The sequence below is a fragment of the Miniopterus schreibersii genome (genome assembly GCF_964146895.1).
Source record: "Miniopterus schreibersii genome assembly, chromosome: 1".
Taxonomy (NCBI): Eukaryota; Metazoa; Chordata; class Mammalia; order Chiroptera; family Miniopteridae; genus Miniopterus; species Miniopterus schreibersii.
Genome location: NC_138101.1, coordinates 135659971 through 135685423, shown reverse-complemented (window position 1 = coordinate 135685423; position 25453 = coordinate 135659971). Strand labels below are relative to the sequence as shown.

Genomic DNA, 25453 nt, shown 5'->3' with positions numbered 1-25453 from the left:
TGATAAGTGCCTGAAGAGGTGCCTCTTTCCTGGACAGAAAGGCCCAAGGAGGACAGGACATAGGCAGACAGACACAGTGTCCTGTGCCTCAAGACACCTGTTTATTGGGGACACAACTCTGCGACAGGGATGACAGGAATCGTACCAAAAATAGCGACGTCTACAGGGCCCCTGAAGGGGCTTAGAAGGGTACAGTGCCCCCCACCCCCACCCATTGTACAAAAATAAACTCTCATGCCTATGAACCAGCAAGGACTGGCAGAGCATCTCCTCAACAGGGGCACAACCCTCTCTGCCAGCCCTGGGAACCCATTCTTTGATCCTCGCCCCTGCCACTTCTAAGGCACTGTGACTCCCCTGGGCTGAGTGCATACTGCCCACCCACCCTCCTATGCCCTCCACACCCTTTACCTCTGGTCCACCTGGGGCTGGGATATGGGTTCCACACTGCTCCCTGCTGGCTGCTCTACCCAACTACCTCTAGCGCTCCCCTGCTCTGGCGGGGTAAGCTCACTAAACTAACGGCCCCTAAGAGAGCTCCCTAAGGGGCCCCCTACCGTTCTTGCCCCCCCAACCCCACATCTCCAGATCTCGACAGCCCGGGGCCCTCCTCCCCTTCCTGCAGAGGAGGACTGGGAGGGGTCTCTCCTGATGGTGCTCGGACATAGGGCAGGGACACATCAGCCTGGGGCAGTCGGCGGCCCCGAGCCCGGCGACTGTGGTGCACCTGCAGGTGCAAGGCCATGAGCTCAGGAGCTCCAGTGGCGAAGGGGCAAAAGAGGCAACGGTGGAGGGCACCCCCTGGCCCAGCCTCGCCTCCCGGCCCCGCCCGCAGGGACAGGTCCAGGGGTTCGGCCTCACCGCCTCGCCCGTTGCGCAGGGTCCTCCCAGGACTGGCAGGCTTCCTACGGGACCCTGGTGTGGTGCCGCTGGAAGGCCGGGGATTCGAGGTACCCTCCACCCAAGTTGCAGACTGCTGAGCTGTCTTAGCTCCAGATGTCTGGGCCGAACCCCTCTGGGAAGGGGGTGGCTCTGGTGGTGGCCCAGGGCCAGCCCCGCTCCTCTGCTCCCGATGGTGGCGCTGCAGGTGATACTTGAGCGAGCCAGATTGGGTGCCTGCATAGTCGCAGTGTGGACACTTGTAGGGGCGTTCGCCTGGGGAGAAGGGGGTGCACTAAGGTCACAGTCAAGATCACTGCCCACCCCATCCACATTTCGCTCAACATACAGACCTCCTCCGGACAGGGAAAAAACACTGCCTCTCCCACCCGCTCGGATTTATTAAAGGAGAATTTCCCAACTCACTCATCTGGCCAGTCTAAAGGCTGCCAAAAGTCATCTGTAGCCCTCTCACCTCTCTTCCTGACCCCCAGTACCCTCCCCACCCCAAGGCTGTCTCCTCACCTGTGTGCACTCGCAGGTGTACCTTGAGGTGATGCGCCGAGCGGAAAGATTTTCCGCAGAAGGGACAATCTTTGCCGGTGGCCCCCCGGCTCCCTTCAGACCGGGTCCCTCCAACTAATAGCCCATTCTCTTCTGCAATACACACGTTAAGGGAAATCAGAGGGCTCCATTGCCCTAACCCTATCAGTCATGTGCCCCACGCCCACCCTACTTCCCCTTAGGGTCCAAAACAGCGCACTTGGGGAAATGAGGAGTTGGATTTGCTGTTGAGCTGAGCTGGTACACTCCAAGACCATTTTTAAAAGGAGGTTACAGGAGGGGAGTGGTGGCATCAGGGTGGGACCAGGATACAGAAAACCTTAGAGACAGGAGACCCCTTACATACCCTGGGTGGCAGTAGGCCTTGCCTGGGCCCCCGAAGCAGATGCAGAGTGCCCTGGCCCCTCCCCTGGGCGCGGGTGCAGTGAAGCCAGTGGGCCCAGCGCCCTGTTTCGGGCCCAGGTCTCCTCGGCCTCCACCACCTCCTCTTCTTCCTCAGGCTCCTCAGTGCGGTGCCTGCGAGCCCGGGCTGGGAGAGCAGAGGGCAAGGGGCGGAAGCCTCCAAAGCTGCGGCTAGCCCCAGACTCAGCACCCTCACCATTGGGCCGGGCTTCACCAGCTCGCAGGCTCAGATAGCCCAGGAGGCTTGCAGGCTCACGGCGCTCAGCCGGGGTGGGCGCTGGAGCCAGGAGGAGCGTAGGGCCCAACGGCTCATAGGCCAGCAGGCCCAGGTCAGGAGGTTGGGGGGCCCGGGCAGGCCCAGAACCAGGCCCCGGGGCACGCAGTGGGCCCAGCTTGCTGGCATGCACCTTCATGTGATTCTTAAGGAACCAGGGCTCCTTGAAGCAACGGCCACAGACGGGACACGCATGATCAAAAGAGGCCTTGTGCTTGCGCATGTGGCCCTTGAGAAACCAGGACTGCGTGAAGCTCTGGCCACACACTTGACAACGGAACTCTGGAGGTGCAGGGGGCTCCTCAGGAGCAGCAGGAGCAGGGGCAGGAGTTGCCTCACGTTCAGGCTCCAGCTCTGGCTCCGGCTCCGGCTCCCGCTCGGGGATTGGTCTGGGTTCAGGTTGGGGTGGAGGCTGGGGCTGGGGGGCAGCAGATGTGGCCGCCAGAGGGCGCTCAGGAGCTCCGTGGGCCGTCAGGCTGTGGTGCAGCAGCTCCTCCTCCTGGCTGGAGCCGAAACTGCATAGGCCGCACTTCCAGGGCCTGTGCAGGATGTGCAGGTGGCGTTCGCGCTCCGCGGCGGTGCGAAACTTGCCTTTGCAGAAGGGGCAACGGAAGGCAGATGTCGAAGGGGCCTGGGGCCGCGCCAGGCCCTCAGTGTCGGGGCTGGCCTGCAGGCCCCCTGAGCTTCGGGCTCTCCCTAACCGGGCCTCGCGCAATAGCGCGCGCTCCTCCAACTCCAGCAACAAGCGTGCGGCGGGGCTGCGCGGGCGCTCGGGCTGGTGCGTGCGCAAGTGCGAGCGCAACAGGGCCCGCTGCGCGGCACGGTGGCCGCAGTGCGGACACTGGAAGGCCTGGGCGCCTGGGTGCGCCCGCAGGTGCAAAGCCAGGATGGAGTTGAAGCGGAAGCGCTTCCCGCACACAGGGCAGGGGAAGCGCCGTTCACCAGCTCGACTCTCAGACCAGCCCACAGCTCCCATTCCTGCAGACCCTGCGCTCAGGCCTGGCCCGTTGGAATTGGAGTAGCGCTGCAGATCCAGTTCGCCGTCGAAGGCCGGGGGTGACGGCGTTAAGTGGCCGCCCAGGGCGCGGGGACGTGAGCCCTGTAGAGAGAGATGTATATAGAGCAAAGGGTGGAAAAGGAGAGCTGTGTGGGGTAAGAAGGGCATAGAGAGCCATAAGAACCCAAGGGAGGGTGGACTGGGATCTACACCAAGTACACCGGGTACCCTTCCCACTCACCTTAGGGAAGTTGGAGGATGAATGGGAACTGAGCTGCTGGGGCCAGGAAGGTAACTTATGATGACAGGTCAGAAGGAGAGAGAGGTGGGGAGGAGAGGGAGTATAGTTGTCGGTACTTGCATGTTCAGACCAAGCTTCACTCACCTCCATGGACCCCTTTCACATTCTTTGGTTCTGGGGAGTGCAGGGAAGAGGAGGAAAAGCTGCTAATGAAGGCAACAGGTGCTGAAGAGCTAAAGCAAGAGATAGATTTGGAGGAAAAGATAAGTCCTGATTCTCAGCAATGTAAAATAAGTCGCTCCCAACCCCAAACTCCTAGCATCCTGTATTCCTGAAACCTACCCCTTCCCCCTCCTTACATCCTGAGGCAAGAGGGGACTACTGTCCTCGAATTTGTATTCCTTGATTTACCAACCCCCAAGGCTCCCTGAGAAGATAGATTTCCCCCAAATACATTTTAAATGCCTGGTCCAGAACGACTACCACCCCCCCATCACCACCACCCCCTGGTGGTGGGGGAGACCATCACAGTACAGCCCTCTCTCATTTAGACTGGGCTGTGCAGCTGGATGAGCAAATGGGGTGGGCTTGCCATGCTCCACAGCTATTCAAGTGGGACCAGTTGCTCTCAGACACCTAACTGACCAGCCAGCCAAACATCCTTCCAGACTCCACAGCTCTTCCTTTGCTCTTACCCTGTCTTTCCCCCTCATTCTCCCTCCCTCGCCTGGATTCCTGATCCATTCATTTCCATTCATTACAGAGACTCATTCATGCATGGGAGAGAAACACCTCCCAGCAGCAGCAGTCTGGAGACAGACAGAGGGGGAGGGGTACGAAGGGGGAGAGAGCCAGGAGGAGAGGGAATGAAGAGAGAGTTGGGGGAGGAGTAGAAGTTAAGGGGTGCTGCTGGTCTGGGGAAGGGGTTAAAAACTGCAAATACCAGGTAGGATTCATCCCCGTGTTTCAAACCTTGGAGCCTGCAGTTTGATGGGGCATCTCAGCCCCTTTGTCCAAGGCTGTTCCGAAGCAGGCTTTCCTCCTCTCTGCAGGGGAGAGGCTCCCTCACACAAGAGGAGGATTACACTGGCTCTGAGCTCAAGAGGCTGGAGTGAGGGACGGGGGGCGGGGCTGGGCCATCTGCACAGATAGGGGCTCAGCACATGCTCTGGGCAGGAAAGGGTTAAAACTCTCCAGGCTAAAATTCCCTGGGCCTGGGATGTGCAGAGCTCCAGAGCTCCAGCTCTGAGGAAGGAGAAGAACACTGAGAGGAAGGGGACTGGGGGGCGGAGGGGGTGGAGGGTTCATGGTCCTAAGCTGCAGAGGAGGTTAGCATTAAGATTTAGAAGCAATCCCAGAATTAAGATTCATGGAAATAGGCCTGGGAGGATGACCAGAAGTCGGTCAGTATACCTTCCTGCTTACATATAGAATTTTATCTGGTCAAGGTTGGACAAATGTGGACTTAATCAATTTTTTTCACCTGAAATAGAAAGAACATTTGAAATATAAAGAACTTCCTTACAATAGGCATGAAATGGGTTACTAAGAAAGAAAAGGACTCAAGCATTACTTCGCTTAAGGATCTTTAATGGAAGAGAACTGAGAATTGGGCCAGAAGTCAGCCCTGCTTATCAGCAAAGAAAAGCAGCTCTGGAAGTCCAAGTTTCTTTAATTTTTGATATTTACTGGATGTGGTAAGACTCCATGAACAGGCAAGTACCTGTTACATGTAGAATCTGGGTTATGGGAATTTTATTAACAGGAGGTTAATTAAGAAAGTGTCCTTGTCCAAGGGTCACTGAACAATCTCCACCACACTTTTAATATTTGTATTTCTGTAGCTCCAAATTAGGGCATCCACCCTCATCTTCTGGATTCTCCAAATAAAGCCCTTTCCTGGGACCAAGAGCTTAGTCAGCCTCAGTGAGTAGTATCATGAAAGGTGTAGAATAGGACTGAGGGGTACAAAGTTATTGTGGGCCCAATCTGACCATTAACAGCCCTGCAACCTTCAGTAAATCATTTAACGTCCCAGTTTACTCATCTGTAAAATAATGGGGTTGGACTAATTTATACTGATGGTCCCTTCCAGGTAGAAAATTTTGTAGTTCTGAGTCACAGGACTCTTCTGGACCCCAGAGAGAAGTTAAAACAAATGGTCATCCCTTCAGTACCATGGAGAGTGCAGTGGGCTACCAGAGGAGCCACTGTGGCCACCTCAGTACCACAGATAGAGCTATGAAGTGCTAGAGGGGCCACATTTGACATTTTAGCACCACAATTAGGGCACTAAGAAAAGCTAGAAGATTTTTTTAAATTCCTCTCTGGGAGCCATTGGAGGGTGGGGGAGAACAGTGGTACCAGAGGGATTATTTTTGCCTTTTGGATGACACTGAAAATAGATAGATGTAACAGAAAATACATGTAACTAGAAGAATTTTAATTAGCTATAAGGAGTGTCCTGACAGTTACAGTTTGTACATCCTGGAATGAGTGAGTGAGGCATCGTATTTGGGTCCATCACATTCTGTTGCTCTCCTGGGGATTCCCAGAACATCCTGGTGTACAGCCAATCTGGTATATTCAGAAGAAGCAGATGGTGGGGGAGGAGGGGAAAGGCTGGGAATACTGCATGGTCATAGCTGACTAACCTATGGGCACATACTGATTCTGAGAAGATTCTAGGGCTCCTGAAACTGCCTGTAGGATAATACGCAAAATACTTCAGGGGAAGTTGACCTCATATCTGAGGCAAGTAGAGTAGGAATAGGGCAAAGCTCCCCCCCCCCAACCCCAGCAAAAAAAACAACAACACAAAAACCTGCTTTGCACATAGCAGTTTCTAGGACAGAAATACAGTAATATACAAGAAGACGCACACTGAAGCTATATTCCTGAGCAGGTAGCAGGGAAACTTTCCCCAAAGGGTGGCCTTAAATCAATAAAACCCACTTAAGAGACCCTCTAGGCACAATCCAGATCTGAATCACCTCCACACCAAACCAGGTCCCAGCCACCTAATCCCATGAGTTTTTCTCAGTAGGAGAAAGCACTGACAAGACCCAAGATTCTATGAACTAGCTTAGAACCTAGGTCATGCATGTATTGCTTGTGGGCAATAATCAACAGAGTTTTCTACAGTCAGGCCCTAAACACCATTCACTAGACTTGGCCAGACAGGAGCACTGACCTACTTTCCTCCCACACTGGGAATTAGGGGTTATCTTGCCCTTATTTGGGTTCTACAGGGGTGCAAGGCCAGGGATAGGGATCAGAAATCTTCCCAAAGCAACAGACCAATTACTTTTATGTGCTAGGAGAGCTGGTGGAGAAGGGGGTGTGGACCACCAAGCCTTACTGAGTAGGAAAGAATGGAAGGCTCCGTGAGAAGGCTCGCAGAAACGGACAGGTACCAAGAAATGTCCGCTGACTGGAGGACCATGAAAATTGTCTCTCAAGCCTTGTAGTTCAAAAGTTTTTAGGGTCAAAGTGTAAGGGGCAAAGGTTCAGAACTTCTGAGGTACAATTGTGACTAGGCATCTGTCACTTATCACTTCTAATACTTGATATTTTTCCTGCTGCTGAAAATCCTACACCTCTAACAATCATGATTAACACTGCACTGGATGGGGTTAAAGAAAAGGAGCTTCGTAGGTGGTCTAGAGTCAAGACCACCTTTATCACACAAACATCCCAGTAGTTCATTTTTATAGTCTCCTCTCCATGGCCCTCTGAACCCCACGGTTCAGGTAGCTCCTCCAAACTGATCCCACACCACAGCTTGCCCACCTTCTACACTGAGTCCTTGGTAAACCTCTGTGCCTCCATCCTCACTGTCCTGAGTTGGGGCATGGAATCCCAGTCATGAACTCCAAATACACAGCAGGGGGCAAGAGGAAGGGTACACCTGCTCACCTACGGCCACCCTACCACGGTGAATCTTATTCAAGAGGCATGTCCCAACTTGACCCCTCTTCTGAAAGTTCTAGATTTGGGGGAGGGGGCATATAGTGAGCCCTAAGTCCCCTTAACTGGAACTGACCCTAGAATGGTCAGAGTCTTAGCACCCATACGGGCCTCAGTCCTGGGATTAGGGGGTGGGGGTGGGCAGGAGAGCCTCTGGGAAAATCCACCTCCCACAAGTAGGCTGGCAAGTAGGGCAGGACCTGTGATCCTGCACAAGAGGTTCTTCCAGCGGCACCCCAGACCCCTCCCCGGGAAGATAAGCCAGAAGGATGATGGGGGGCAGGGTTGGAAGATTGGAAGGCCAGGGCTCAGCTACCCAGGCCGGGAGAACAAAAGCTGAGTTGCAGCCGCCTCTGCTGCTGCCGCCGGCCGAGCTCTTTGTGACACTTTGTTTGGGACGCAGAGAGGGAAGCACCCCCCCATCCTCTCCCCTCCCCCACCCCCGCTCCCAGAGAGTTTGGGTCGCTTCCCCCTCCTCCATCAGCCCTACCTGGGCCGGGGGGCGGTCATCCACTCTGGCTCCTGGCTCCGAAGCCCTGCACCCCCAGGCCCCTCGAGCCCTGCCTTCGGGCCCCTACAAAGACGCCCGTCCCCGTCCCCCCCCCACCCCGCTGGCCTTTCCCCTTTGGTGCCCCTGTTCCCGGCTCCCCCACCTGGCCCCCCCTCCATCGAAACCGCCCCCCCCAGCGCTCCGGGCTTCTAAGGCCGAAGCCCCCACCCCGCCCCCCCAGGAGCTCTGGGCGAAGTTTGCTTGGGGCCGAGCCGGCGCCCCTCCCCCGCCCCCGCCCCCTGCACCTGCTCCGAGCCCGGCGCGCGGAGTGGGCCCCCCCTCCGGGAGGGGGGAGGGGGCCGGGGGCGGGGGCCGGGTGGCGGAGGGGGGGCCGGGAGTGGGGGGAGCGGCTACTCACGAGCCCCGGGCGGGCGGCGGCGGAGCGGGCGGCCGCGGCGGCGGCGGGCGGCGGGCCGGCGGCGCGGGCGTCAGCGTTACGTGGGGCCGGGGGAGATGCGCCGGGCCCCGGCCCCCCCGCCCCCGGCCCGGCCCCCGCCCCCTCCCCGGTCCCCCGCCCCCGGCCCTGGCCCGCATTGTGTGCGGCGGGAGGCGGCCCGGCCATTAGCATGCGGGGGGCGGCGCGGCGGCGCTGGGAGCCGCGCGGGAGCGGGGCTCTGGCTCCGGGGACTGGGCGCTGGGAACCCCGGGAGCCGCGAGAGGCGGCCGCCAGGGGCGGGGTGCGGGCCGTTTGGAGACGGGGGGCGCTGTAGGAGGGGAGGAGGGGGTGGGGCGCACAGACGATTTCTACTGAAGACTGGAAGAGATTTTGAAAGGTCATCTCGTCCTTCCCCCAGCCTCCAAGTAGCGCTGCCCCTCCCACCCTAAACCCGGACATACCAGGGAAGGAGTTGGCTCTGCCGCTTTTTCTGCCCCAACATGCACAGACTCGGGAAGTTCTTCCTGGGGTTTTATCTCAAAGCCTCTCCCTACAATTTGTCTCTCTTTTTGGGGAGGAGGAGGGGCGATTATAGAGATAGTTAATGTCTGCCGTATAAGAAACATTATTAAAGTTACTCCTCGGTCCTTTCTGTTCTTGATAAACAATTCCTGCGCCTTCCTCTCGAATTCTATTTTCCATTCCTTAAGTCACTTTAATGGCTCTTCAATACAACAAATATTTACTGAGTGCTTACTAAGTACCAGGCACTATGCTCAACGCTGTGGGGGATGAACGGATGAGGAGGGTGTAGTACCCTCGGTTAGATTATAATCTAGACACGGCTACAAATTTTTATGTAGTATACTCAGATTTAATCAATAATTACTGAATGCCTATTCACATATTTAAGAGTTTATAATATTTACAATAACACTCTGAAATATAAGTCTGTATTTATAGGTAAGGAAAATTAGGCTAAAGAGTCTCTTTCCACTGGACTGCCTGCCAGCTCAGGGATCCTCAGTGCAAGCCCAACATCTCACATTCTGTCAGGCCATCCATCGCCACCAAATAAAGTTAAAACATATGGGGATAGAGGAGGAAGCAGATGCACAACAGTTCTTATCTCTTTTAAGTGTGATTCCCACTCCCCAGAAAAGAAGAGTGGACACTGCTCCAGTGACTGTTGGCCCAACACTGAGCAGGGCGTAAGTGGCTTACAAAGGCCACTTTCCTCCCAGGACCCAGCCTCCTGGTACTAACTCCCAGGGGTCTTCTGGCTCAGTCTTCTTTCACCATCAATAATAATAATGATAATAGCCACTAACATTTATTGAGCACTTATGTGCAAGGTGTTGGGCTGAGATGGTTTATATGCATTTTCTCTTTTAATACTCAAGGGAACCCTGTGGTATTATTAACTTCCCTTTATAGGTAAGGAAACAGAGATTAAGCAACTTGCACAAGGTCACCCCGGTAGATCTGGGATTTGAACATAGGTCTGGTTGCCTCCAGACCTTAGGCTCTGCATCAAGATGTACCTTCCCTATTTTTGATCTCTAGAGTATATATTTGGGCCCAGCTGGTGCTGCTTCTTACTGTAGAAATAAATATCCCCAGTTTAGCTTCTGAATAAGCCCTTTAGTATATGGGCATCAGGCACAACAGTATGACCTCATCAACACCACTAATGGTTACTAAGCACTCACCGTGAGTCAACAACCCTTCACAGTCATATTATTAGCCCCCGTTTTATCACTCAGTTTGAACAAACAGTGGTTCAAATAGGTAGAATAATGTATTCAAGGTCACACAGCTAGGAAAGTGGCAGAGCTGAGATTTTAGTCTAGGTCAGCCTGGCTGCAAGGCAGCTTGTATCTCTCGAAAGTACTAATTGTTGCAATAGTGTCCTTCCCAAGACTGATCATTTGGGGACTATCTTCTATACATATCTAGCTGTAGGTTATCACTAGCCAAAAACAATCCCCACTATAAACAGGGCACCCCATCCACTTTGTCAGTGCCCCATCCAGAGTAAATCCTGCAAAAAAGGAAGGAGAGAGGAGAAACCATTCAGAAAGTGACAGACAGGAAGCCAGGGAAATTAAACCTTGCCTGGTCTTGGGACAAAGCTGCAAGTGGTAATGACATGGGAACAATCCAGACAGTAATGTGGGATTTCCCTAGGGAACAGCAAGTAATTTGAGTAGGCAACCAAAAAAAAGGAGATTAGATGGAAATGGGGGAGGGAGGAATTGGGGCCCAGGGTGGTAGTGTCCATGGGTAAGTGATCAGAAGAGGAACCCAGGATGGGCAGAGACAGGGGCAACAGGAAACGGGAACAGAAAGAGGCAGAGCTGGACATCTTGTGGAGTGAACAGAAGCTGGTATCTACCTATGGCCACTCCCTGGATCCTTAGGCCCTCTTAGGGACCTTTGCCCCACCACACCCCAGCCCTGACAGCCTGTCTCACAGAAGACAAGTTTGTTGTCTGCTCTGAGCTACCAGGCCCCACCAGAAGCTTCAGGCCCAGCTGGGTCCCATCCCTTTGGAGTAGCTGCTTCAGAATAGGTAGGTGAGAGGCCCCGAGCCTCAACTCCCTGAATTTTAGAAGCATGCAAAGGGGCAGCTGAAATAGAGGCTCCTGCATGACCTGTCTCCTGACAGGTGCCATAATGCATTTTTCCCAGGAAAACACTGAGCTTCAGCAATTAAGGGGGCCATGGAGGACAGAGCTGGTCAGCAAGAGCAAGACAGACCCAGCGCTCGTCTGGAAAAGCTACAGCACTGGGCAAGGCACAGGCAGAGTGGGCACCTCTTGGTGCTGGCGGTGAGGCCAGGGTGCCCTACACCAAGCTTCAGCATACCCACTTGTACCCCAATTCAATTCCATCCATGTTTTGTGAAAACCTACCATGTCTTTGAAACTGCTGTACTCTTAGAGGGAGGAGGGTGGAGGAAGCATAGAATAAATAAGGCAAAACCCTTAATGTACAAGTAGCTTCTATCATGTGGGGAAAGCACATAGGTAAGTAACTAAACTATGAGATGAGATAGAACAAATTAAATGATATTCCCTTCTTTCACTGCCCTTGGTTGACTACTTTCTACTCATTCCTGCCAACTGCTGATCACTGGAAGAGGCAGGGGTTGGAAGGAGAGAAGGGAATCCCTGACAGTTCCCCTTCAACCACCCTGCATCTGGCCTCCAGGTGAGCCAACTATGGCTAGCAGTGGCTGTGGTGCCTTTAGCTATCTCAGTTGCCTGCCTGAACTCTGCTTGTTACATGGCCACAGCACTGCCGCTTGGACCTGGAGCATTGGTAAGATCCACCACAACAGAGGGTGGAAGGAAGATCCTGGGGGACCTTCACAAATAGGGCCGGAGCTCAACCCTTGCCTTTCTCACACCATTCAGGGTCTCCTCACTGGGACTGTTACCCTTGAGCTGCGCAGAGCACCTCGGCTTTGGAAGGTGAGAGGGGAAGAAAATGCAATACTATTCTTCCACCACCCCAAAACACACACACATACACAATACACATCCCTCAGCCCAGGAAGTGGCTCTCTAAGCTAATCTGGTCAGCTCTCTGCCTCTGCCTATCCTAAAAGACTGAGGACAAAAAGCAAAAAAGCTTGGAGGGCTGATGGCCCTGTTAAGAGGTATGAGAATAAAAGCTGAGTTTTGTTTTCAGGTAAGTGCAGGTTGGGCTTGGGGTTGCAATGAGTCCCCCCCCTAGGCTAGGCAGGGCTGACCTGGCTCACTGGCAGGTGCGGGCTATGATGATATTCAACACCTTCAATCTGATCCTTGGCTTCATCGTGGTGGTGGTTGAGGTGATGAAGACAGCCTTGGGGACTGCCACAACTGCCCCCTCCAAGGTAAGAGTGAGTAAAGGAGAAGGTGGGAAGATGAGGAGGCAAAAGGAGATGGAGAGGGATAAGGGCAGGAGCAAACAGGTGCTGGGTCCCCTATAGCATCCTCAACTCTGTCTAACTGCAGCTGGACGGCTTGCTGGTGCTGGAGATCAGTGCTGAGGCCTTCACCCTAGGCGGAGTGCTGGTCTCAGCATATTCCCTACTCCTGCTAAGCCAGAGGAAACCAGGATGCTGCAGGAGACAGAGTCTGCACTACCACGAGCTGCAGGTACTAACAGGGCAGGGAGGAAAGTATGGAGCAGCTACCTAGGAGCTCGTTTTTTTCAATGGCTATTTTGGCCAATGGCACTTAAGGGAAACAATGGGGCATGGAGGAAAGGAAAGGGTCCTAGACTCAAGCTAATTGGTTTTCTGACTTGGGACATTTCTCCCCTAGTGGTGGGTAAGAGAGAATTGGGTATCTAAATGGTTGGACCCAGAAATGTGGGAGAGCATTAGGAAGCTGCCTAAATATTGGAAGGGCTATGGGAACACAAGAAAAAAATGAGAGCGGAGGTGGAGGAAGTTGCTTCTGTCTGGGATTCCTCCTTTCTCACCCGTCACGCTTGTCTGGTTTTCAGGGTCTCTCTGAGTTAGAGGAAGTTACTGATTTGGAGAATGATCCCACAGCGGCTAGTACAGCAAACCGAACAACTGAATGAGATAGCAAAGGAAGCTGACAGGTGCTGCTCTCCTACCCTGTGGGAGAGTTCTCCAGACCCTTCTGCATCCCACCCCACCAAACTCAGAGGCTAGGTGGAGTCCCTTGAGACCTACATGAAGTCCGGTGGAATGCCTTCAATTTGCACTCAGACAAGGCCCTTTCTCTTCTTGGGGAAGCTATACCTGGACCAGATTCTTCCCTTACCTCACTGCCCTGCAAAGCAGCCCCGCTGCAGGACATCCTTAGGCCAACTTTCAGCTTCCTCCCTTCCATCCTTACCCACCTCCTCCCCATACAGCTTCATATCTTCCTCATCTGTTTCTCTTCTTTCCACCTTTCATAATCCCATCCACTCCAAGCCCGGGTTCCCGTACACGCCAACTCTCTGAAATCAATTCCTGGCCGCTTTAGGTCTCTCCCTCGGACTGGTTCCTTACTCCAGCGGAGACTACAAGTCCCAGGATGCCCAGCTACCCCGCGGCCTGCTGGGAAATAAAGAGCCTTTTCTCCGCGGTGAGGGCGCTGTGCATCTGCTGAGTGACGAAGCGCTGAAAGTCCGGGCCTAGCCGAGTTTTCCTCGGACGCGACCACTGGCCCGACGTTCAGGGAGGAGCTGGGTGGGTTTTTCTGAAAGAAGGAGCCGCTACTCCAACCACGGCAACTGAGAGCCGACTGTGGTTCCACAGTCCTCTCTCTGGCAGCTTCAGAAACCAGCAGGGGTTGGGAGATGGCCCTCGGCAAAGCTGGGGTTCCCCATCTGCTGTCAGCGCGCCCCTCCCACAGTGCCCAGGTCCAAAGTCCTGAGACTTGGAGCGCGCGCGAGAAAGGGGTTGGAGATGATGAGTCAGAAGCCCGGGGACCGTCCCGGCCTCCTCCCCCGAAGCCTGGTGCCGAGGAGGACCGGCTCGCTGGGCAGGCAGGTGGACGGGGCAGGACGCGGCGACCCAACCTAAGGCTTTCCCGCCTCTCGAGCACGCGGTGTAACCAGCCCGCCCGCGTTGCGGCCACCCGCTCTCTCCAAGGCGGGAGCGGGACTGCGCAGGCTCAGCCGCTCGGCCGCCCCGCCGACCTTTGATCCCGGCAGCAGTCTGGTCGCCGAAGCTCTCGTTGCGCTCAACCCCCACCGTTTACGACCTTTGCAAGTGTGCAAAGATGACAAGCACAAGTGGGCTTGAGAAAAGCCCAGAAAAACTGAGAGGCCCAGTAGTGCTAAGCAGGGCACTTATTGGCCCTAGAGAAACTAGAAGTTGACCAGAGCTGGAGGACTAAAGGAACTCACCCCAAATTCACATAGTGCCCAGGATGGGGGTGCGCTTCACACTCATTTGTGTTCCCACTTGAGAAGACTTCTTTCCCTTAGAGAGTGCTGCTTCCCCGGACTTAGCCAAGCCCGGACACAGTAAGGAAAGAGCGCAGCCTGGCTGCCTGGCCCTAACACTGCAGTGTGCCGGCGGCAACTCCTTTCTGTTCGTGACACCTTGGGAGTGGTAATAGTCGCCCTATGACAAGGTTATGTGACTACTAGTGGGTGGGGATAGTTCTGGGATTAGGCTTGGGAATGGAGAAGAGATCTGAGCCTCCCTCCTCCTCCCAATCTAACTGCCAGAATAAGGGAGAGCTCATGTGTGAAGGATTCAGAAAATAATTTTCTTCCAAGTTAGAGGGTGGTGGTAGATGAGGAAGCTGGGAATAAAAAAATGAACAATTGATTCTGTCTTCAGGATAGGAACTACAACTTTTAGTGACATGATCAGAGGTCTAGGAATTGCATTCTAGTTCTTGGAGTTCAGTGACCATGCAAATGAAACCTTGTATCAGTCAGGCTGGGCTAGGTTATGCTGTGGTAACAATGCCAAAATCACAATGGCTTAAAACCACAAAGGTTTATCTCTGACACTACATGTGTAGAGTAGTCAGCAGGGGCCTCTAGTTAGTCAGGTACTCAAGCAGATGGAGCTCCACCACTTTGAGATCCTGCCACATCACCATGAACCCTTGAGCCCCCCTTTCCCAAGCTTGAAGAGTTGTTCATGCCCGGCGGGCGTGGCTCAGTGGTTGAGCATCCATCTAGGATCCAGGAGATGACGATTCGATTCCTGGTCAGGGTACGCCTGCCCAGGTTGTGGGCTCGATCCCCAGTCAAAGGCACGCAGGAGACAGCAGATCAATGACAACTTTCTCATTGATGTTTCTATCTCTCTCTCTCTCCCTGAAATCAATAAAGATATATTTAAAAAAAAAAAAAAAAGACTTGTTTATGAGCTCTTAAATGCTTCTACTTCAGAGGGATAAACATCACTTCCATTCAAACTTTACTGGCCAAAGCAAGTCATATAGCCACACCCAACTAGACAGCTAGAAGTATTTTTGTATTCCTGTAAGGAGAAGGGAAGCAAAAATACTCATTAAAAGAAGAAGAGTTAATCATTCGCAGTGATTCTTGAACAGCTTAGCAGTTGGAACTCATTTGTTCTAGCAGTTATGCCCATATCTACTTCTTTGGTTTTGTTCCATGAACCACTAAATAAAGTGTTTAATATAAACTTTCTCCCCAAAATTAACAACTGAGAGTCAGGAAATGTAGATTCTGGTTTTGTTGTGTAAGTTTGGTCAAGTCAAACCTCTCTGAACTACATTTTGCTTACAAAATGATCACAGTATTTAACTTCTCTACTGGCATACCAAGGCTAAAATAGAATCACAGCTAGAGAATAGTTTAAAACTATAAAGCATGTCAAAGGTTGAAAATAAATTACCTATAGAGATGAGGAGTAGTGTAAATGAGTGAAACAGAGTATAAGGTAATAGGGAGTGGTGTGAACTGTGGTAAACTAGTAAGCACACATTCTATTTTAACAACCTTCCACCACTCAACTCCGTTCAAACATATGCAATGTGGACTGTGGGCCTGGTATTGCCACAGTTGCATTTCTCCTATAAAAGTGAGAAATTCTGACTTTTAAATGTGAAATATTCTGATTTTAATATGTTAAAAGCTAATTTTTAAAAAATTGACCAGATTCAGTCTATAGTCCTTCAATTATAGTCTCTCCATCTCTCTATTATACAAACATATGGTTGGAATTGTGGCCATAAAAAGGGGACATATACTAAATCTAACAAGCTCAGGGGAGGCCTATGTGGTGACCTTACAAACTCAGAGATCTGAAGTAACCACATAGGATTATCTGAAATTAAAACTTTCTAACCAAAAGCAGTTCATGGTGGGCTGGTGTGTCCTAGGCTGGTATTTTTCCTTACAAAAGTCAATCTGTACCTTAACTGAGCCCGTCTGCCCTCTTTTTTGCATGTACAATAACATACCTTTGGAATATCAATATCAAAATAATTTCCTTTTTTCTGGACCCTGCAAAGCACAACCACTGCACTGGAGCTGAAACCACAAATCCCCTCATTGTTATTATCATGTTAATTGTTAACTACCCTGTACCCACCTATGTAAAAGAAGTAATGTGTCTATTGGTTTTACTTTTTATCCAAACCCAGAGATTTCCCTCCACTCCTTTGCTTTCTCCTGCCTTCCTAATGTATTGCCAATGAATTTCATGTGATCTCCTTAAGTGTTCCCCTTTGATTGATTATGATATATAACATAAATGGTAAAACTTCCATTTTCTGGAGCCTTTTCTCAATCTGTTGAGATTTTGCTTCCCAGCAGTTATCATGTTTGGCTCAAATAAACTCATAAAAATTCTTACAGGTTTGGACGTTTCTGACATTGACAAAATTAAGTTTTTAGATGGGCAATACGGTTTTTGTAGGCCTTTGAGGCCTCTTCTGAAATTCAAATCTTGGAGAGGTTTAACATTTTGTTCCTAAAACTTTTTTAAATCAAATCCCTCTGTGGCATTGGTTCTCAAGGAGTACTTAGCCCCCCAGGGGTAATTTGGCACTATCTAGAGATATTTTGGGTAGTAACAGCTGGGGGAGGGGCAGATATGTAACAAAAGGAGCATTAGATACGTCAGACCAGAGATTTAGTCCCAAAGCTACTAATGCCCCTTTCCTGTGCATTATCCTCTGCCAGCTGCAAGTGAAGACTGTCTGAGGCTTGTTCTGTCCTCATTATTACCCCTCCACACTGCCTAGTGCCAGAGTCCCTGGCTGCTCCGGGAAAGCAATGCTTCCCAACAAAGTATCTACCCCTTGGTCAATTTGGCAGCTTCTGTGGAAGTCACTCATACTTAAATTGCTGCCTGTTGAAATTTTACTGGAAGAAGTGACTGTGACAAGGTTCCTGCTGAGGTCAGTGTGTGTGTGTGTGTTTAATATATCTTTATTCATTTCAGAGAGAGGAAGGGAGAGGGAAAGAGAGAGAAACATCAATGATGAGTCACTGATGGGCTGCCCCCCGACAGCGATTGAGCCCGCAACCCCCGCGTGTGCCCTGACCAGGAATCGAACCGCGATCTCCTGGACCCTAAGTGGATGCTCAACCGCTGAGCCACGCCGGCCGGGCCTGAGGTCAGTTTTTAAAGGCCTTGACCCATATGCCCAGCTTGAAGCATTGGAGAAATGTCCTCTTCATATGGCTTCACATGTAGTTGAATTCAGCAGTGGGTGGGAAATTCTCCAAGTTGATTCCTTTTACTCTCATTTCTTTACAATTCATTTATTGTGGCCTTGAACACATGATTATAGACAACTAATGATATTTCCCAAACGAACTGATCTGCTTTTGAAGACGGTTCGGGTTTGGCGGCCGGGCCGTGTCCTCTGCTGCCATCTCGTGGCCTCTCGGCTGCCTGGGTGGAAGCCGCACAAAGAGCCTCCCGCCAGGTAATGGCGCGTGGCGGCCTCGCTGGAGGTGCAGCCTCTGGGCTCGCGGCGGCGCGCTCGCCGGGTCCCTGCCCCGCGCGGAGTCCCCGGGGCAGCCGCGCGCGGCCTGGCGCAGCCCCGGGCGGGCGAGCGCGCGGGAGCGCAGGGCGGTCGGAGTCGGCCTCCGGGGGAGCCCGCGCGCTGCGCAGCCCCGGGGCTAAGCCTGGCCGCGGGGTCGGCCGCTCGGCGCCCCGGGCGCCCCGGGGCAATCAGAGCTGCCCGCGCCCGCTCGGCCCGGGGCTGGCGTGTCCTCACCCTCCGTGAGAAGAGATTATGCAGTCGGGTCTCTGGTTTCCATTTTCCCGACCAGGCCCATTTTGTGCGGCTCCGTGTCCCCGCCCTCCGCCCTGGCCCGCCCGGCTGCTGCCGCTCCGGGCTCCACATTTGATGGCTGAGTGGAACCGAGCGGCGGCCGCGTGGTCGCCGCGGGACGGTGCTTCCCGCAGATGTGACAGGGCCCGTGTGCTGAAGCTCTCCGAGGCCCGTCTCCAGGGCGCGGGGACTCCGGGAGGCCGCCCGGAGCCCAGCCACCGGGACTGAGCAGTGACTCAGCACAGGAGGGAAGGCTGGGGAACAGTTTTACTTCGTGCAGATTTTTTTTTTTTCCATTATAATAATGTGTTAAAGACTTTCCAGTTTGCCAAAGCGAATCTGTAGAACTGTCCCGCCTGTTAGCCCCCCCCGCACGCTTGACATTTGTTGTTTTTTTACAGAGCCCGGACTCTACCCCTCCTCCATCAGCCCTAACCCCCGAAGGGGAGGAGGAAGGTGGAGAGGAAACCACCCCTTTGGTGTTTTAACCGGCTTTCCCCTGGATAAAAATTCAGAGGGAAGAGCCTCCCTGCGTAATTTCCTAGGGCCTCAGGCCAGAGCCAGCCTGCTACAAAGCTGCTGTGTGTTGCTTCTCTTTAAAATTCAGGTGCCATCGACGTAGGATCCAGGAGATCACGGTTGGATTCCGGGTCGGGGCACAGGCCCGGGTTGCGGGCTCGATCCTTTGGGGGGGGGGGGATGTGCAGGAGGCAGCAGACCAATGACTCATCATTGATGTTTCTCTCTCTTTCCCTCTCCCTTCCTCTCTCTGAAATCAATAAAGATATATCAAGATAAATAAATAGAAAATAAAAATAAAAACTGTAGCTGTTTAAAAAAATAAATAAAATAAAATTCAGATGCCATATACTTAATGGGAGTTGTCTTCTGTTTCTTTTGTTTTTCCTTCTTTGCCTACATTTTTTCTGCCTTATTTCATTTATATTTTATGTTGCCTGTTATCCTTGATTCTACTTATCATCTTAATCTTTGGTTTCATTTTCTTATCAGAAATTCCTGTTTTCTGTCTAGAGTCAATGAGTTGTCTTTGTTGCCTCTTGTCTTCTTGTCTATTTTACCTTGCCTTTGTAACACTTTCTTGTTTAAAATGTTTCCCCCAAGTCCCAGATCCTAAGATACAATTTGATTTGTTTTGCTTTTTTATAATTATGTGTTTCTTTATAAAGAAAATGCTGTGCTCCTATTCTCATGCTTTAGGTAAAGCAAGAGGACTCAAAGGAAGTCATGGCATAGAGAAACAAACCTGATGTCTGTATAAATCTCAAAGATAATTATGATGAAGAGAAACTGTTCTTTGTGAACCTAAGAAGTGAAGCTGGATCCAGTGGTTACTTTTTTTCTTTTTAATTGATGTGAGAGAGCGGAAGGGAGAGAGAGAAAGAGAAACATCAATTGTTCCACATTTTTTCTTTTTTTAATTTGTCTTTATTGTTGAAAGTATTACAGATGTCCCCTTTTATCCCCCATTTATCCCCTCCATCATGCATCCACCCCACCCCTAGGCCTTCCCCATACCAATGTCTGTCCATAGGTTATGCATAAAAGCATATAAGTTCTTTGATTAAACTCTCCCCACCCACTCCCCCACCCCGCCTTCTCTCCGAGATCCCTGTCTGTTCCATGCTTCTATGTCTCTGGATCCATTTTGTTCATCAGTTTATTTTGTTCATTATATTCCACATATGAGTGAGATCATGTGGTATTTATCTTTCTCTGGCTTATTTCTCTTAGTATAATACTCTCCAGTTCCATCCATATTGTCCCAAAGGGTAAGAGATCCTTCTTCTTTACAGCTGCATAGTACTCCATGGTGTAAATGTCCCACAGCTTTTTTATCCACTCATCTACTGATGGGCCCTTGGGCTGTTTCCAGATCTTAGCTGTTATAAATTGCACTGCTATGAGCATAGGGGTGCATAAGTTCTTTGTGATTGGTGTTTTGAGTTTCTTAGGATATACTAGAAGTGGGATCACTGGGTCAAATGGGAGTTCAACTTTTAATTTTTTGAGGAAACTCCATACTGCTTTCCATAGTGGCTGCACCAGTCTGCATTCCCACCAGCAGTGTACTAGGGTTCCCTTTTCTCCGGACCCTTGCCAACACTTGTCAGTTTGTTGATTTGTTGATGGAGCCATCCTGACAGGTGTGAAGTGATACCTCACTGTGGTTTTAATTTGCATTTCTCTGATAATTAGTGACTTTGAGCATTTTTTCATATGTCTCTTGCCATCTGTATGCCCTCTTTGGAGAAGTGTCTATTTAGGTCCCTTGCCCATTTTTTAACTGGATTGTCTTTCTTTTGTTAAGTTGTATGAGTTCCTTATATATTTGGGATATTAACCCCTTATCAGATGTGTCATTGGTAAATATGTTGTCCCATGCAGTGGGCTCCCTTTTTGTTTGTTGGTGGTTTCTTTTGCTGTGCAGAAGCTTGTTATTTTGATGCAGTCCCATTTGTTTATTTTTACTTTTGTTTCTCTTGCCCTAGGAGATGTATTGGCAAACATATTAGTAGAGATGTCTGAGATTTTGCTGCCTACATTTTCTTCTAGCATTTTAATGGTTTCATGTCTTACATTTAAGTCTTTTATCCATTTTGAGTTTATTCTTGTATATGGTGTTCCACATTTTTATGCACTCATCGATCGATTCTTGTATGTGCCCTTACCTGCAACCTTGGCATATCTGGGTGATGCTACCCAGCCAGGGCCAGGGGTTACTTGTTATAGAGAGGCCAAAAAAGAGAAGAAACTGAACACTTTCCGAAGATGAGCTGCTTTGAATTTGGGCTCTGAACCTCCGGATCTGTTAGAGGTATTTCATGCAATGCACTTCTCCTGCACTAATAGGTTACTGAAGCAAATACTCAAATATCAGCTGAATGGTTGGAATAGATGACCTTTAATTTTTTCTCTAACACTAGGATCTGATTTCTTAGCGGCGCAGATGTTTTTTAATTGACCCATCCCTATTGTCTAATATGAATGACTGGCCCTCAACAAAATTCTTAAGTAAGGTGTAAAGTATTCCACTAGTCTTTAGAACAGAGTTTATCAACTGTGGCACTACTGCCATATGGGCTGGACAAGTCTTTGTTGTGGAAGGCTGTTCAGTGAATTGTAGAATATTTAGCAGCAGCCCTGGCCTCAAACCACTAGATACCAGCAGCACAACCACTTCCTCGTTGTGATCATCAAAAATCTCCAGACATTGCTAAATGTCCTATGAAGCTAAATAGCCCTCCTTCTCGAAAGCCAGTGCCTTAGAGAGATATAATAAGACAGACTTCAAAAACTTAATGTATAACTTCTCTAAGATTCTTGTATTTATAAAGAGACCTACACCCTAGCCAGTGTGGCTCGGTTGGTTGGAGCATTGTCCTGTACACCAGTGGTGGTGGGTTCAGGGCACATACCCAGGTTGTAGGTCTGATCCCTGGTTGGGGCATGTGTGGGAGGCAACACATCAATGTTTCTCATATCAGTGTTCTTCTCTCTCTCTCTATTCCATCACTCCCTCCCTACCTCTCTCTAAAACCAATAAAATAATAATAATAAATCAGTCTTTACTTTTATTATTATTATTATTATTTAATCTTCACCCAAGGATATTTTCTCCATTGCTTTTCAGAGATAGTGGAGGGGGAGAGAGAGAGAGAAGGAGAGAGAGAGAGAGAGATGTGAGAGAGACACATTGATTGGTTGCCCCCAGCACGTGACCCTGGGATCGAGCCTGCAATCGAACCTGGAACCCTTCAGTCTCCAGGCTGGCGCTCTAACCACTGAGCCAAAACGGCCAGGGCATAAATGAAAGTCTTTTGGAAAAAAAGAGAGAGACCTACAAGAACTGTATTACACATCCAAAACCTGAAATCCTCCCCTTGTGTCTACCCCCCACTTGTCCTACTGAATTTTCTTTTTTTAAAAAAATTTATCTTTATTGTTGAAAGTATTACAGATATCCCCCCCTTTTTCCCCATTGACCCCCTCCACCCCACATCCACACCCCCGCTGGTCTTCCCCACACTATTGTCTGTGTCTGTGGGTTATGCATATATGCATACAAATTCTTTAATTAATCTCTCCCCACCCCCACCTTCCCATTGAGAATCGTCAGTCTGTTCCATGCTTCTATATCTCTGGACCTATTTTGTTCCTCAGTCTATTTTATTAGATTCCACATATGAGTGAGACCATGTAAAACTGAATCAGGAAGAATCAGAAAACCTGAATAGGCCAATAACACCTAATGAAATCGAAGCAGTAATAATAATAATAAAAAACTCCCAGCAAACAAAAGCCCTGGTCCAGACAGCTTCAGAGGGGAGCTTTCTAATTCTTTAAGTTGTAGGGTTAGATAGTTTACTAAAAACTTCTCTTGCTTTTTGAGGTAGGCCTGCAGTGCTATAAGCTTCCCTCTTAGGACTGCTTTCACTGTGTCCCATAGATTTTTGGGGGTTTTGTGTTCATTTTCATTTGTTTCCAGGCAGTTGTTTCTTTGTTTTTTTAAATATATCTTTATTGATTTCAGAGAGAGAAAGGGAGAGAGATAGAAACATCAACAATGAGAGCGTCATTGATCGGCTGCCTCCTGCATGCCCTCGACTAGGGATCGAACTCGCAACCTGGGCATGTGCCCGGATCTGCAGTTGAACAGCAATCTCCTGGATCTTAGGTTGATGCTCAATTGCTGAGCCACGCCTGGCCGTGCCCAGTGTATTCTTTATTTCCTTCATAGTTTCCATACCTTTTTTCATGCTGTTGAGCATCCTTACAATCAGTATTCTGAACTCTATATCTGATAGATAGCTTATCTTCATCTCATTTAGCTCTTTTTCTAGAGACTTCTCTTGTTCTTTCATTTGGGGCTTGTTTTTTTCTCTCCCCATTTTTTCTCCTATTTGGGTTTGTTTCTCTGTATTAGGTAGGCCTGCTAGGACTCTCAGTCTTTTTGGAAGGTCTCTGGTGCAGGCCAATGTCAGACACTGTTTGTGACTGGCCTTGAGTACCCTGTTTGGAGCTATCAACAACCCATGGCTTAAGATCCCCCCTGCTGGGGCTGGGTGCATTTGGACAGGACCAAGATGCACACCAAAGTCTGCTTTTCCAAGGCCCGGGTCCAGAAGCAGATCAGGCAAAGACTCAAAGCACTCTGAGGTCTGCCTCTGCCTGCAGGCTGATTAATCTGATTCTCTTAATGAGCATCAGGTTGTAGAAACTCCACAGGGTAGGGAGAGAGGTTTTCCAGCAGGGTGGGGCACGTGCTTCCTCCTCAGGCAAAAGCTGCTTGGAAGGTAAATGTCTGCCTCTGCACTGTGGGGGAATGACTCGGCCCAGGAATCCAGAGGGGGGGGGCCTCTGAGCTCTATCTCCAGAGCCTACAACTCTAGATTCTCCTCACACAGCTCCAGGCCACTCTGCCCTCCCTCTGCTGGAGCCCAAGGTGAGGGGCTGCACACAAAATTTGTGCATTGGCTCTTTCAGAGGGTGCCTGCATTTCCAGCTGTCTCTCCCTGGCAGTCAGAAACCCTGCTGCTTTTCACAGCCAGATGTTATGCGGGCACCTTTCTCAGTTCTGGTCATCTGGGCTGGGAAGCCCAGCCTGGGGTTTAGGCCCCCGAGTCCTCAGTGGGAGCCCCCACAGCTGAGCTATCCCTCTGGACCCTCAGCTGCTGCCTGTGGGAGCCCAGCCAGCATTCTCACGTCTGCACTTCCTACCAGTCTCCATGTGGTCTCCACTTTTCCTCCTTGGTTAGGAGGGTGCTCTCTAGCTGGTCTTCAGTTGCAGTTGATTATTCAGGATGGTTTTTCTATATTTTAGTTGTAATTCCAGTTTGGTCCTGGGAGAGTGTCAGTGTAGCTTCCACTCAGTCCACCACCGTCTTTAATCTCCTCCTGAATTTTCTGTCTTAACTGGTGTGTTCACTTGGTCACACAAGCTGAATGCTAAACTCCCCTCCCTCAAATAGTCAATAATATTGTAATACTATGTAATGGATATTAGATTTATCACGAGGATCACTTCATAAGTTTTATAAATGTAAATGTCTACTATACTGTAAATTTTTTTTAAATGAACTCATTTCCTCTAGCCAATTACTCACTATATTCTATAGATTTTCCTCCTGCTGTTGAATCAGTCTTTTCCCCTCATCACCACCTTTCACCTCGACCACAGAAAAAGCTTCCTAAATAGTTTCTATGCCTTCGGGCTTGTCTTTCTCTGATATATCATTCACATTATCCACATAAATGTGACCACTAGCTTCCTTGCTTAAAAGTCCTTAGTCATTCCCATCACCTCGAAGACCAAGTCCAAGCTTTTAAAAATGGTGTAATTGCCCAGCCAGGCGTGGCTCAGCGGTTGGGCGTTGACCTAGGATTCAGGCGATTGGGGTTCGATTCCCGGTCAGGGCACATGCCTCGGTTGTGGGCCCGATCAATGACTCTCTCATCATTGATGTTTCTGTCTCTCTCTCCTTCTCCTTTCCTCTCTCTGAAGTCAATAAAGACATATTTTAAAAAATAAATAAATAAATAAAAAATAAAAATGGTGTAATGACCCCTGCGACCTGGCCCCTGCCTGTCTTTCCACTGTCACCTCCCACATCCCCTTCCTCGCACTTAACTCTTCAGTGACAGCAGTCTGAGGAAGGTGGCATGCAGCCTTAACAGTTTTTTTAAATTATTAATATGTATGATAAACACTTCCACCCCCTCTTTGAGCGTCACTCCTTCTCTCCCTCATTTTGTCTTTTTGATTAGCCCAGGGATGATGATGATGAGGATGATGATGATGATAGCACTGATCCAGTTACGGCCTAGACAGGGGTGGGGCTGTTTGTTGCACACAGTGGGGAGAAGCTACAACAATTAAAACACTAATGGGAAGTCAAAGCCATCCCATGCCCAAGCGGCTAAGTCAGAAGATCTCACTTTGGCACCCGTGTTTCTTCCTTCCGCGCCTGATTCCAGCTGCGGTAGCTGGTGCTGGCCCCTCACCAGCCCTTCATGTCGCCATCTGCTGCTGATCCTTGCAGACTCAGCTCAGTCCTCACCTGCTTAGGAAAGCTCCCCTGAGGTCTTCCCCCTCTACTTTCCCATAGCAGGAGGAAGAAAAACAATCATTATCACAGCAGACAGAGTCAGCACCGTGAAGGGTCTGCACAAACAAACCTTACTAAAATAACCCTTATCTTCCATCAATTTCCCCATATATTTACTTTCCCACACTTTACCACTCCTAGAAATCCAAGCCCCCTTTCCTCTGTCTTGTCACTTCTTCACAATTCCTTACCCTGTATTAAAATAGTATGTAATCCCCTGTGTCTAATCACCTATTTGGGTCTTCATTTTTTTTTAAAACAAATGTGTTTTAAATATTTTTTATTGATTGATTTGAGAGAGAGAGACAGAGAGAGAGATTGATTTGTTGTTCCGCTT

General features: G+C 50.2%; 2 protein-coding genes across 4 annotated transcripts; one reads left to right on the top strand and one right to left on the bottom strand.

The window, feature by feature from the left end:
* Positions 1-79: 79 nt before the first annotated feature.
* ZNF219 (zinc finger protein 219) lies at positions 80-14221 on the bottom strand. 3 transcript variants are annotated; one of them, XM_081143002.1, is made up of 5 exons: positions 14118-14221; positions 3502-3590; positions 1790-3218; positions 1405-1536; positions 80-1155 (listed from the first exon to the last, which is right to left on the bottom strand). In XM_081143002.1, exons 2-5 carry the CDS (start codon positions 3505-3507, stop codon positions 554-556), a joined length of 2169 nt encoding a protein of 722 aa, XP_080999128.1. In that variant the 5' UTR covers positions 3508-3590; positions 14118-14221; the 3' UTR covers positions 80-553. The 3 variants fall into 3 exon arrangements, with proteins under 3 accessions (XP_080999128.1, XP_080999127.1, XP_080999129.1); XM_081143001.1 differs by lacking the exon at positions 14118-14221 and adding an exon at positions 8714-8827; XM_081143003.1 differs by lacking the exon at positions 14118-14221 and adding an exon at positions 7817-7872.
* Positions 10979-12836, top strand: TMEM253 (transmembrane protein 253; the record flags this gene model as incomplete). The annotated part of the gene is made up of 6 exons (XM_081121941.1): positions 10979-11086; positions 11469-11579; positions 11675-11731; positions 12028-12138; positions 12260-12403; positions 12756-12836. 6 exons carry the CDS (start codon positions 10979-10981, stop codon positions 12834-12836), a joined length of 612 nt encoding a protein of 203 aa, XP_080978067.1.
* Positions 14222-25453: the final 11232 nt, after the last annotated feature.

Bases quoted from the DNA above. Each gene is read 5' to 3' on its own strand.
- ZNF219 (XM_081143002.1), bottom strand. The intron at 1,537-1,789 runs GTATGTAAGGGG...TGTGTATTGCAG, and splicing joins AAGGCCTACTGCCACCCAGG to AAGAGAATGGGCTATTAGTT. The intron at 1,156-1,404 runs GTGAGGAGACAG...CCTTCTCCCCAG, and splicing joins ACACCTGCGAGTGCACACAG to GCGAACGCCCCTACAAGTGT.